General features: G+C 39.2%; 1 protein-coding gene across 1 annotated transcript in view; it reads right to left on the minus strand.

Moving 5' to 3' along the window:
• HEPHL1 (hephaestin like 1) overlaps positions 1–13,909 on the minus strand; it is a 91,773-nt gene that overhangs the window by 33,534 nt on the left and 44,330 nt on the right. Inside the window, exons 6-10 of the mRNA XM_005892042.3 lie at positions 13,685–13,853; positions 10,650–10,789; positions 10,375–10,506; positions 8,268–8,479; positions 4,503–4,653 (exon numbers count right to left, since the gene is read on the minus strand). Coding sequence (XP_005892104.1) covers positions 4,503–4,653; positions 8,268–8,479; positions 10,375–10,506; positions 10,650–10,789; positions 13,685–13,853 — 804 coding nt within the window. The remainder of the gene's footprint in view (positions 1–4,502; positions 4,654–8,267; positions 8,480–10,374; positions 10,507–10,649; positions 10,790–13,684; positions 13,854–13,909) is intronic.

The following is a 13,909-nucleotide window of genomic DNA, read 5'->3' on the forward strand; positions in this document are numbered from 1 at the left end:
TCCATTCTATATTCTTGCCTCCTTTGTCATAGAGTGATTGACAGAAGCACATGGGTTTATTTTTAGCCTCTCTATTCTATTCCATTGATCTGTGTCTGGTTTTGTGCTTGTGCCAAACTATTTTGATTACTATGCTAAGCCACTTCAGTCGTGTCCAACTCTTTGCAACCCTATGAACTGTAGCCCTCCAGGCTCCTCTATCCATGGGATTCTCCAGGCAAGAATACTGGAGTGAGTTGCTTTACCCTCCTCCAGGGATCTTCCCAACCCAGGGATCAAATGCTGTGTCCCTTATGTCTGCTGCATTGGCAGGCAGATTCTTTACCACTAGCACCACCCAGGAAGCCCCTTGATTGTCTGAAGTCAGGCAGCATTGAGTCCTTCAGCTCTGTTCTTTTTCAAGATTCATTTGGCTTTTTGGGGTCTTTTGTGTTTCTGCACAAATTTTAAAATTATTTGTTTTAGTTCTGTGAAAAATGCCCTTGATATTTTGATAGAGATTGCATTGAATCCATAGGTTGCCTTGAGCAGAATGGTCATTTAAAAATATTGATTCCTTCAATATAGTGAAAATGAGTATACTACCCAAAGCAATCTATAGCTTCAATGCAATCCCTATCAAGCCACCAATAGTATTTTTCAGAGAACTAGAACAAATAATTTCACAATTTGTATGGAAATACAAAAAACCTCAAATAGCCAAGGCAATCTTGAGAAAGAAGAATGGAACTGGAGTAACCAACCTGCCTGACTTCAGGCTCTACTACAAAGCCACAGTCATCAAGACAGTACGATACTGGCACAAAGACAGAAATATAGATCAATGGAACAAAACAGAAAGCCCAGAGATAAATCCATGCACCTATAGACACCTTATCTTTGACAAAGGAGGCAAGAATATACAATGGAGAAAAGACAATCTCTTTAACAGGTGATGCTGAGAAAACTGGTCAACCACTTGTAAAAGAATGAAACTAGAACACTTTCTAACACCATACACAAAAATAAACTCAAAATGGATTAAAGATCTAAATGTAAGACCAGAAACTATAAAACTCTTAGAGGAAAACATAGGCAAAACACTCTCTGACATAAACCACAGCAGGATCCTCTATGACCCACTTCCCACGAATATTGGAAATAAAAGCAAAAATAAACAAATGGGACCTAATTAAAATTAAAAGCTTCTGCACAACAAAGGAAACTATTAGCAAGGTGAAAAGACAGCCTTCAGAATGGGAGAAAATAATAGCAAATGAAGCAACTGACAAAGAATTAATCTCAAAAATATACAAGCAACTCCTACAGCTCAATTCCAGAAAAATAAACGACTCAATCAAAAAGTGGGCCAAAGAACTAAATAGACATTTCTCCAAAGAAGACATACAGATGGCTAACAAACACATGAAAAGATGCTCAACATCACTCATTATCGAGAAATGCAAATCAAAACCACAATGAGGTACCATTTCACGCCAGTCAGAATGGCTGCTATCCAGAAGTCTACAAGCAATAAATGCTGGAGAGGGTGTGGAGAAAAGGGAACTCTCTTACACTGTTGGTGGGAATGCAAACTAGTACAGCCACTATGGAGAACAGTGTGGAGATTCCTTAAAAACTGGACATAGAACTGCCATATGACCCAGCAATCCCACTGCTCAGCATACACACCAAGGAAACCAGAATTGAAAGAGACACGTGTACCCCAATGTTCATCACAGCACTGTTTATAATAACCAAGACATGGAAGCAACCTCAGCAGACAAATGGATAAGAAAGCTGTGGTACATATACACAATGGAGTATTACTCAGCCATTAAAAAGAATACATTTGAATCAGTTCTAATGAGGTGGATGAAACTGGAGCCTGTTATACAGAGTGAAGTAAGCCAGAAAGAAAAACACCAATACAGTATACTAATGCATATATATGGAATTTAGAAAGATGGTAACAATAAACCTGTATGTGAGACAGCAAAAGAGACACAGATGTAAAGAACAGTCTTTTGGACTCTGTGGGAGAGGGCGAGGGCAGGATGATATGGGAGAATGGCATTGAAACATGTAAATTATCACATGTGAAATGAATCGCCAGTCCAGGTTCAATGCATGATACAGGGTGCTCAGGACTGGTGCACTGGGATGACCCAGAGGGATGGGATGGGGAGGGAGGTGGGAGGATGGGAAACACATGTACACCCGTGGTGGACTCAAGTCAATGTATGGCAAAACCAATACAATATTGTAAAGTAAAAAGATAAATAAATAAAACTTAAAAACAAACAAGCAAAAAATATTGATTCTTACTATCCAAGATCACAGTATATCTTTGCCATCTGTTTTTGTCTTTTCCATCTTCAGTTTCTTTCATCAATGTCATATAGTTTTCTGAGTACAAGTCCTTTGCCTCTCAAGATAAATTTACTCCTAGGTATTTTATTCTTTTTGATGAGATGGTAAGTGAGATTTTTTCTTAATTTCTTTTTTTTATAATGCATTGTTAGTGTGAATAAATGCAACAGATTTCTGTATATTAATTTTGTATTCTGCAACCTTACTAAATTCATTGATGAGCCCTAGTAGTTTTCTGGTAACTTCGTTAGGATTTTCTATGTATTGTATGCCACCTGAAAACAGTAATAGCTTTACTTCTTCTTTCCAATTTGGATGACTTATTTCCTTTTCTTTGGATTACTGTGACTTAGACTTCTATTATTATGTTGAATAAAATTGGCAAGAGTGGGTATCCTTGTCTTGTTCCTAATCTTAGAGGACATGCTTTCAGCTTTTCACCATTGAGTATAATGTTAGCTGTGGATTTGTCACATGACTTTTATTATATTAAGGTATGTTCCCCTCTATGCCCACTTTCTGGAGAATTTTTTATCAAAAATGGGTGGTGAATTTTGTCAAAAGCTTTTTCTGCATCTATTGAAAGGACCATACTGTTTTTACTCTTCAGTTTGTTAATGTGTATATCACATTGATTGTTTTGTGGGTATTAAAAAGTCCTTGCATCCCTGAGATGAATTCTACTTGATCATAGTGCATTATCCTTTAAACGTGTTATTAGATTCAGTTGGCTAATATTTTGTTGAGGATTTTTGAATCTATGATCACTGGTGATATTGGCCTATAATTTTCCTTTTTTTGTGTGATACTTTTGTCTGGTTTTGGTATCAGGGTGATGGTGGACTCATAGAATGAGTTTGGAAGCATTCTTTCCTCTGCAATTATTTGGAATAGTTTTAAAATGTAGGTGTTAACTCTTCTCTAAATATTTGGTAGAATTCCAATTCTACCATATGGTGAAGACTGGATTTTTGTTTGCTTGGAGTTTTTAAATTACTGACTCAATTTCTTTACTGATAAGTGGTCTATTTGTATTTTCTATTTCTTCCTGATTCAGTCTTAGTAGATTGTACATTTCTAAAGATTTGTCCATTTCTTCCAGGTTGTCCATTTTATTGGCAAATAGATGCTTTTACTAGTCTTTTATGATCCTTTATATTTCTGTGGTGTCCGTTGTAACCTCTCCTTTTTCATTTCTGATTTTATTGATCTGGGTCCTTCCATTTTTCTCTTGATGAGTCTGGTTTATCAGTTTTATTTAACTTTTCAAAGAACCAGCTTTTAATTTCATTGATCCTTTCTATTTTTGTCTCTATTCACTTATTTCTGCTCTTATCCTTATGACTTCTTATCTTTCACTAACATTAGGTTTTATTTGCTCTTTCTCTAGCTCTTTTAGGTGTAAAGTTAGGTTTTTATTTGAAATTTTTCTTTTTTCCTGAAGTAAGCTTTTAAATTGTTGTAGAACTGTTTTTGCTATCTCATAAGTTTTGGATTGTCATGTTTTCATTTTCATTTATCTCTAGGTATTTTTTTGTTTCCTCTTTGATTTCTTCAGTGATGTATTGGTTGTGTAGTAGTATATTGTTCAGCCTTCACCTGTTGTGTTTTTTTGTAGTTTTTTTCCTCAAAGTTAATTTCCAGTCTTATATAGTATTGTTTTCAAAAAAGGTGCTTGATGTGTTTTCAATTTTCTTAAATTTACAGAGGCTTGTTTAGTGGCTTAGCATATAATTTATCCTGGAGAATGTTCTGTTTGCACTTGAAAAGAATGTGTATTCTGTTGCTCTTGGATGAAAAAAATATATATATATATGTCTGTATATACACACACAGATATATATATATATATATATATATATATATATGAAACAGTAATTTTCTACATTTATTGTACTGTGACCTTTGCTAGTTCAAATTCTGTATTATTTTATCTAAAGCTGATGAAGTGCTTTAGAAGTATTAAGCTTCATATCTCTTGAGATGGAGAAGTTTCACCATACCTTGTGAGGCTGAAGCCACAAAATATTTTAGTCATGACCAAGGACAATACCCAAGAAACCAAGCTTAAGATAACTAAAGCATTCCAAATATTTTCACTTCAAATGTGATTATGACTTGACTTTACAAGAGGAAAAGATTTTTCATACCATGCATTCGGTTGGACTTCACAAACTCTTTGTCCTCCTTGTCAACGCTGAAGGGATGCCAGGTAAACTTCTGAATATTTTCATCAAGATACCTGCTCAGATTCTCATCAAAGACTGTAACTAGTAGGTAAAATTCCTTGTCTATTCCTTTCTACAGAGAAGAAAGAAATGAATGTATTAAAGTATAGCTTGGGAGACTTCTTAGCTCTACTTCACTTTGAAAGTTAACACAAAGTAACAGAAAGTAAATTAGGATCAACATCAGCCATAGATTTACTGGATCATTTTGTAAATCAAGATTCTGATAAATTCATTCTACACCCTATATATTCATCTTCCTCATTACATCCTTTCCTTCCCCATGTGACCTCCTCAGAGGAAGTAAGTCCCTGTTCAGAAGCTTTCCTAATCTGCAGTACTCCTGTTCTCAGGCTGGGCATCACCATGTTATTTTTGTCACTCTATACTCCATGTCCTGGCCTCGGCCTCTCTGACCTCATCTCCTTGTATTCACCCCCTAGCTCACTCCAGCCACCCTGGTCTTTTGTTCTTTTTTGAACACACCTAATTCATTCCTGCCTCAAGACCTTTTCACATGCTGTTCCCATTGTCTAGAAGGTTCTCCTAGGTCTTGCCTGGCTCCCTCCCTTATTCTGTTCCATTCCCTGCACCAATATCACCTCCCTGGAGCATCCTCGCCCCACCCTAGCTAAAAGTCCCTCATCTTCCTTCCTGCCTGCAAACTCACTCACTTTTCTGCACTCTACTCTTCTTCATAGCACTTATCTCCACCTAAAATATTTCCTGTATGCACTTAAAATTTTGACTGTTGTCCCACTGTAATGTAGGCTTTGATACAGTAGGAAAGTTTTGGGTGTCTCTCTGTATTCCCAGCTCCAACAAAAATGCCTGGAAAACTAGACACTTAATACATGTTTTTGAGTGAGATAATGAATACATGTAATTCATGGCTTTGCTAAATTACATTAATTTGAGTTGATAATGGAATAATTCCCATGTGGATATTCCTAAACCATCTATTTGAATATTACTGACCACACAGCATACTGAATTGTCAAAATCTGCGTTTCTTTAAAGCTGAACCAGAGAGGTAACTGTGTTTTCTGTCTCTCAACCATCTTCCCACCTCTAACGGACTCCCTCCCAATCTACCCTTCATCCTGTCATCTACTCCAGAGGGACCCTCACCAGTGCCATCTGATCACATCTCTCTCCTTCTCAATCTGGACAATACAATGTAATTCACAGTGATAGGTCCCTGCCTACCTTTTCAGTCTCATCTCTTGGCTCTTCCCTCCTGACACCTGAACCAAAGCAAGCCCAAGATCCTTGTAGCAATCTGAACTTGCTGTGTTCAGCAGGCCTCTGTCCTTTATACGCATTCTCCCTCAACTTTGATGGTCTGCCACCCTAATCCAACTTTAAGGGAACCTTAGCTGTCCCAGCTCTGTGATGCTTTCTTAACTTCTCATTGAAGGTAAGGTTATTCTTTGCTTTACGTTCTTACTATACCTTATATAACTTACTGCTTTTATCACATGGTGTTTTAGATCATGGGCTATGGAAAGAAACAATGTAGGCTTAAGATTTTTGAAAATAAAATATTAAAACTGGAGGGGGAATAAGGGATCAAATATATTTGGAAAGATATCAGGTTCTAGTGCCATTCTGCTTACATGTTATGACAACTGAGACAAATGACTTGTCTTCTCTAAGTCCTAATTCCCTCATTTGCAAAATGAGGATATGAGTTGTCCCTACTTCATATTTTTGGAGGGTTAAATTTGATACTATAGGCAAAGCACTTGGTGCACCCTCTAGCAAATACTAAGTACCTTGTGTTAACTGTTATTAACTGTGGTTGTGTTTGTACACAGGATGAGAAGGAACCACTGAGAGGAATTCGGTTGGAGAGCCTCATCATCTGAGAGTCATTTGTAAGGTAACTGGGTCTATGAAAGGGAAAATTAGCCCAGGAGGAGGTTAGAAGGTAGGTATAGGACCCTGTGTTGTAATTAATTTTGAGTCAACTTGTTTGGGTGCCCAGATATTTGGTCAAACTTTTTTCTAGCTATTTCCATGAGGGTGTGCTTGGATTTGATTCAGCGACTAAGTGAAGAAGATCACCCCCCCTAATGTGGGTGAGCCTCATCCAATCATTTGAAGGCCTTAACAGAACAACAAAAAATCTGACCCTCTCACAAGTAAAAGGGGATTCTTCTTGCCTTTGAACTGGAACATCAGCTTTTGCTTGCCTTTGAACTCAAACTCAAACACAGGCTCTTCCTTTCAAGACTGTTGGACTTTTGGGTCTCCCGAGTCTCTTTCTGTGACGTACCCTGCATATCTTGAAACTTGTCATCCTCCATAGTCATGTGAGCCTACTCCTTATCATAATTTTCTATCTATATATACATCCTAATGGTTCTTCTCTTCTACAGAACTAGGATTAATGCCGAATATAAAATATACCATTTAAACAAATAGCCTGCTATTTCTGATTAGTAAAGTAATTCAAAATGATTAAGTAGCTGACTTTCCCTCTTTCCATAAGTGTGTTTAATATTATGTAGATATAGCTTGAAATGCTATGCTTTGCCACACTAATCAGTGTTGCTTAATAAAAGCCTCTAAGTTGGGACTTGCAAGAAAATATCTACTTGTTTTCTTGTTTCTTTGGTCATAGTGATTAACTCCTGGATTATAGTGATGAGCTACAGTGATTCTCAAACTTGGTTGCACATTGGAATCACCTAGAGATTCTGACCGGAGAAGGCAATGGCACCCCACTCCAGTACTCTTGCCTGGAAAATCCCATGGATGGAGGGGCCTGGTGGGCTGCAGTCCATGGGGTCGCTAAGAGTCGGACACGACTGAGCAACTTCACTTTCATTTTTCACTTTCATGCATTGGAGAAGGAAGTGGCAACCCACTCCAGTGTTCTTGCCTGGAGAATCCCAGGGACGGGGAAGCCTGGTGGACGACTGACGCGACTTAGCAGCAGCAGCAGAGATTCTGACGTAATTGGTCTGAAACACCTGAATAAAGGATGTTTAAAAGGGCCCCAGGTTTGTTTTTTTTTTTTTTTTTTTTGAAGGTAGGGGGTGGGCAGGTAAGTCTAATGTGTAGACAAATTTGAGAAAATTGCATGCACACTAAGTTGCATCAGTCTTGTCCGACTCTGTGCAGCCATTTGGACTGCAGCCTGCCAGGCTTCTCTGTCTATGGGATTTTGCAGGCAAGAATAGTGGAGTGGGTTACCATGCCCTCCTCCGGGGGATCTTCCTGACTCAGGGATCTAACCTGCAACTCTTATAGTCTACCTGCATTAGCAGGCAGATTCTTTACCACTAGCACCACCTGGGAAGCCCTTGAGAAAATTTTCCCCCTGCCCCCCAAAATATCCCAATTTATATTCTATATAGGTCTCTGGAGATTCTAGAATCAAAGCAATGCCCAGGGAAAGAGAGTCACCAAATTCCAGCCAAACAAGCAGAGTTCCTGGCTTTCTGCATAGGCATCAGTACATTTCAGATCTTAAATTTACACTAAAATTACCTTAAATTAAAATTCGCATCTTAAATTTATGAAAAATAAAATAAAATCCTCATGTGGAACTCGATTTCGAGAGCACTGAGGAAAAAATTCACCTTTTTGTAATGGAGATTTACTGTTTACTCTCTAGCCACATTCCTGATCTCTCTCACATACAACCCTGTGAGCCCGGTGACCTCTGAGGCCTACCTGTGTCGCATCAGCATTGAGAACGCCCCTTTTACAGACTAGCAAAGGCCCTACAAGGCCAGAGCTCGTGTCCTTGATTGGTTCAACGGCTGAGAAGTAAAGATAAGTCAGACAGGGTGGGTCATCAGCTGTTGGGCTGACACTTTCAGGCACCGTCCATCTGTATGTGAAGATCTCACCTGGCTTAACATGTGCCCCTGGCTTCAGAAATCCTGTGGAGACAAGTAAAACAGCGACTCAAAGCAACAGCCAGGAATGAGAAACTTGTCAGACTGGGTCTTCCAGCTCAGGGTGCGTCTCTGTCTGATGATGTGCTTTGTGGAAGGACAGGTGTTTCCACTGTATCCTATCAGAGAGGTCAGTGCCACCATCTGCTGTTTTATGAGATAGATGCTTATATCAAAGGACTATCTTCTTCACAGTTTATACTTAATATCTTCATAGATTCTACTTCTTACTCAAATCTCAAGTTTAGCAAATATTAAAAGAATGATAATTGTCTTTAAATTATCTTAAAGACTGATAATTGCCCATTTATATATAAATGTAAATCCATAAAATATCATTTAATACCTTCTATGATGTGGAATTTATTATGTTTGGGCCTTTAGAGGATACCCCAAGAAGTTAAACAAGAGACCTACATTTAAAGAGTTTTAAATCTAGAAGGTTAAACTAGGAAATAACCCAAATAACTACAAGTTAGAGGAGGTAAGCAAAGGCACAAGGTAACAAAGCTGGTAAAAGGCAGATCTGGTATACATGTGTACCTGTGGCGGATTCATTTTGATATTTGGCAAAACTAATACAATTATGTAAAGTTTAAAAATAAAATAAAATTAGAAAAAAAAATAATAAAAGGCAGATCTGGGATTAAACCTAGGGCTGATTCCAAAGACTTTTTACTTGACCCTCACACTGTATTGTCAAATGAACACATTGAATCTCTTCAACTAGACTGAGGCCAGAGACTTCCTGCATTTTGTTTGTCCAGGGTTTGCAAACAGGTACACCGAAAGTTTTCTGAGATAAACAATAGAAATGTAGACATTTCAGCTGTCTTTAAGGTTCTTTCTGCAAAAGTCATCGTGAGCATTTTGACCAAGGAAGAGAATGTGGGCACAGGAGACATTGCTGCAGTGGGCAGGGGGTGCGGGGTGGGGGAGACTAGGGAATGGGGAATACTGCCTCCACCCTTTCCTTCTCTGTTCCCTCCCCAGCACCACAAAGCCTGCTCTGGACTGGGACCAGCCTCATACTTGGGAATAAAGAAGTATCTCAGGAGTCATGGTATCTGCTATAGCGATGAGAAAGGCTTCCCACACAGCCAGGATTTCCCAAGAACAGTATCATGAATGGAAGGATAGTTCCTGTAGCCAATGGGTAGAAGCTGCTTTTCTTACATGTAGACAGCCTGTGTTACATACTCTGTGATTGGGGGATACATATATGATGGTAAGCCCACAAAAGTTTTAAATAAATATTTGCCCATAGAGACAAAGCAAAGCCCATGTGTAAGAGTTTCATTTCAATAAAACGTTGGAAATCAGATTTTCCCCTTAGCCTTACCCAGAGAATCCCATGCAACTACAGCAGAAAACTCTCCATCTTAGAGAAGTGGGTGAGGCTGTGAAAGTTGCCCACTTTGATATTTATTATGTTACTGAGAGTAAAGGAATGGCATTAACGTTTCCTAAATATCTACTGTGCGCCAGATCCTGTCCTGAATTCTGTCTGAAGTGAAGTGATAGTCTCTCAGTTGTGTCCTACTCTTTGTGACCCCATTGACTGTATGTAGCCCCCAGGCTCCTCTATCTATGGAATTCTCCACAAAAGAATATTGGAGTGGATAGCCATTCTCTTCCCCAGGGGATCTTCCTGACCCAGGGATTGAACCCAGGTCTCCGGCATTGCAGGCAGATTCTTTACTGTCTGAGCCACCAAGGAAGCCCATCTATCCCTTCCCAAAGCCCTGTGAGGTGAGCATAATTCCCTGCACTTGATAGAGGAGAAATGTAAGGTTCAGAAAGTTGAAATAGCTGCTCAAGCTCACAGTACTGGCAAGTAAAGGGCCCAGTATCCTCCCCAGTCACAGACTAGGACTTACCATCTACGTTTGGGGCTGCATCAGAAGCTTTGTCATAGATCACACCATGGGGCAAAATACTGTAGACTTTGTCAGCTTTGTTGGCAAATGTCACTAATAGAGTGTCACCTACCTCTGCCTTGATGACGGGACCTGAGAAATGTTGAGAGAAGAAGGGAGAAGAGATGAAAAGAGACAGAGAAGTGAATGGGAGCAGAAGAGTCATTCCCTGTTAGATTACATGCCCCACTGAAACATCTCCCTCGTTCCAAACGTGACAGATGATTTCACTGTACCCAGAATTCCAAGGTGGGCTTCTGCCTCAGAGAATCGCTTTCTTCGAGTAAAAGTTGCATCAACATACTCTGTGTACCGAGCCTTCCAGTATTTCCCTCCTATTCTGTTGTTGCCTTGTGTGAAGTAGAGCTCAGAGTCACTGTGGGAAAAGAAGGGAGTTGACTGGGAATATACCTCTGCACATCCATAATTAAGTGCCTTAATTATGAAGCTTTATTGTATTGTCTCTAGGCCATTCATCCACCCATCTCCCCAGAAAAGATAGCACAGTCTTCAGCCAAGTTCCCAGAAATAGTCGACCAGCCTTAAAATTCTTCAGAAGCTGTTTGGTGCTCAAGCTCATTTCTCTCTTAGCCATTGTACTTTCTTCCCCAGAGGTCCAGCAACCGAAGGAGGCATAGGTAAACTCCTTACTTACCAATACTGGAGTCCCAGATGGTGTCCTACAAAGTAACAAAGAGCTAACTGTTTTCTTTGCAGAATGAGCATCCCTCTATCTCTTGCTGATGTCAATATGAATAGTCTCTGCAAATAGTAAGCTCTGATATCTGGCATGATTAAGGAATGGAGTATCTAGTTAATCAAGTAGTTTAATCAGTGGAGTTACCATGTAAACTATATATACAAAATACCAAATTTCAAACTTGTGAAATACAATAATGTAACTTCCAACTAGTACTATCCCTCCTCTGCTTCTGTCAGTGGTACCACCACTCTTGCAGACATGCCAGCTGTGTCTTCTTTTTCTGCCTCTTCCTCTTTTCTTGTTCATTCTGACTTTGTAACCTTTTATTTTGCACCCTTCCTTTTCTTCACCTTTATTTCGTCTTTTCCTTTCCTTTCTTCCCACAACCCACTCTACATGTGTGTGCTCCTCGCCTTGTATTTAGACCATAGTATGAACCTCCTATCTATCCATGCAGCATCCTCTATCTTACATTGGCTCCCTTGAGTTTTTTCCTAAGCATACGCACTGATATTCCAAAACCTTTAAAATAGCCATTTTCATTGTCATTTTTTCTGCTCCAAAATCTTCAGTTGCTTCCAGTTGCCAATCAAGTAAAGTTCAAACAGACTGGAGGACCTCTGCAAAGGATATCTGGTTTGCTCCAGGCCTCTCTCCACTGCTCTGTGTAAGTGCTCATGCCCCATGCAAATCCCTCACATGTCATTCACTCTGATCTAATCACTCTGCTTTATTTATGGCAGATGCTTTGAATTAACCCCTGCATCTAAAATTTCCCTGTCTTTGCAATTCACTTACATAAATTCTATCATTCAAAAGACCTACTTAAGTTTCACTTCCTTTGTGACGTATTTCTGGCTGTCTTAGCTCTCTCTAAATGCCCAGACAACTTACTGTCTGGACAGCTTATCTTAATCTTATTTGTAACTTGCAAAGTCACTTCTCTTCTCTTGTATATTCAGCTTATTTCTGTACCTGAGATCGGGAACATTATCTTAGACCTTCCTGCATCTCTCATGTCACTTAGTACATTGTGTTTTCACATATTACATTAAATATCCATTGAATATAGCTTAATATTTCATATTTTATATGGTGCTTTCTAATTTTGGAAGGCTTCTAAGACATAATTCTCAATGTTAATTTTCACTATTCTGTTTATGGGAAAATACTAGTCAATAGGGAATGTTGATATCAAAGAGTTTTTCACAGGTGGTCCACACAAATTCTTCAGGCAAGGTTAAAGGTTGTCACTTTGATGGAAGAATGAATGAAATTTATAATGAAAGAAACAAAAGGAATCTTATTCATCACAAAGACAATTTTTTAAACATTCCCTCAAACATGAAAAGGATTACAGGGTAAGAGCAATACTTGTTGATATCATACTGTATATTTTGTAATGCTTCCCTAGACATATTTGTATATGATCCTACAATTAAAGCTACAGGGGTCTTCATCCACTTAATAAATTGTTAGATTCGATTTGAAAAATATTACATGCTATGGAAGCCCAGAGAAAATTACTCAGATGTCAGGGAGACTTTACTTAAGAAGTTACAGCAGAGTTAGATTTTGAAGGGGGAAAGTGACATTGTACTGGACAGGGAAGAATATGAAGTCTGAGCAGAAGGGGCTTCACTTATATCAGGCTGTCCTTGAACCAAAAAGGGTAACCTTCCTTGGCTATTTCATCTCCACTGAGAGTCCTGACTTAGTCCCTTTTCAAAGTCGTCTGCTTAATATGTGTAAGACCTTAGTCTGTTCTCTGTCAGCTTAGTACTTCTCACGGCACTTAATGCTGCAGCTTGCACATAGTAGATGCTCCTGAAGTGTTTGATGGATGAATAGATGAATCTAGTGCTTTGATTTGGCCAGCAAATCATAAAGCAATAAATAGTTCAGTTCAGTTCAGTCACTCAGTCGTATCCAACTCTTTGTGACCCCATGGACGGCAGCACGCCAGGCCTCCCTGTCCATCACCAACTCCCGGAGTTTACCCAAACTCAAGTCCATTGAGTCGGTGATGCCATCCAACCATCTCATCCTCTGTTGTCTCCTTCTCCTCCTGCCCTCAATCTTTCCCAACATCAGGGTCTTTTCCAATGAGTCAGCTCTTCATATCAGGTGGCCAAAGTACTGGAGTTTCAGCTTCAGCATCAGTCTTTCCAATGAATATTCAGGACTGATTTCTTCTAGGATTGACTGTTTAGAACTCCTTGCAGTCCAAGGGACTCTCAAGAGTCTTCTCCAACACCACAGTTCAAAAGCATCAATTCTTCAGAGCTCAGCTTTCTTTATAGTCCAACTCTCACATCCATACATGACTACTGGAAAAACCATAGCTCTGAGATACTCTGCATTTATCTGCAGTATATACAATTGTATATACAATTCTAAGCAGGATATACATTATGGGACTCAGAGCTTCTTAAATGATGCCATTATGCCATCTATGCAGTATGTACTCATAAGAACAGTGCCTGGAACACAAATGAGATTGCAGCAAAAAGTCTAACAGATGTCTCTCTTATCAGAGGCTTAGAAACATCAGCAAAGAGAGCTTACCTGCCAGAGGCATTTAGGGGAAGACCACTGAATTTGTCATAACCTTGAGGACCATAATCCCAAAGAATTTTTTCAGCTGCTATGAAGTAGTGCCTCTGTTGACCCTTCATCTTGGGGTGAGAAATACCACTTTTGCAGTTACCAACATTGTATTGCCCCAGCATGCCAGCTATAAAACAGAGGAAAACCAAGAGCCAATGTATAAATGCTCCAAAAGCAATCAGA

Source organism: Bos mutus, chromosome 29 (assembly GCF_027580195.1).
Source record: "Bos mutus isolate GX-2022 chromosome 29, NWIPB_WYAK_1.1, whole genome shotgun sequence".
NCBI classification, from domain to species: domain Eukaryota; kingdom Metazoa; phylum Chordata; class Mammalia; order Artiodactyla; family Bovidae; genus Bos; species Bos mutus.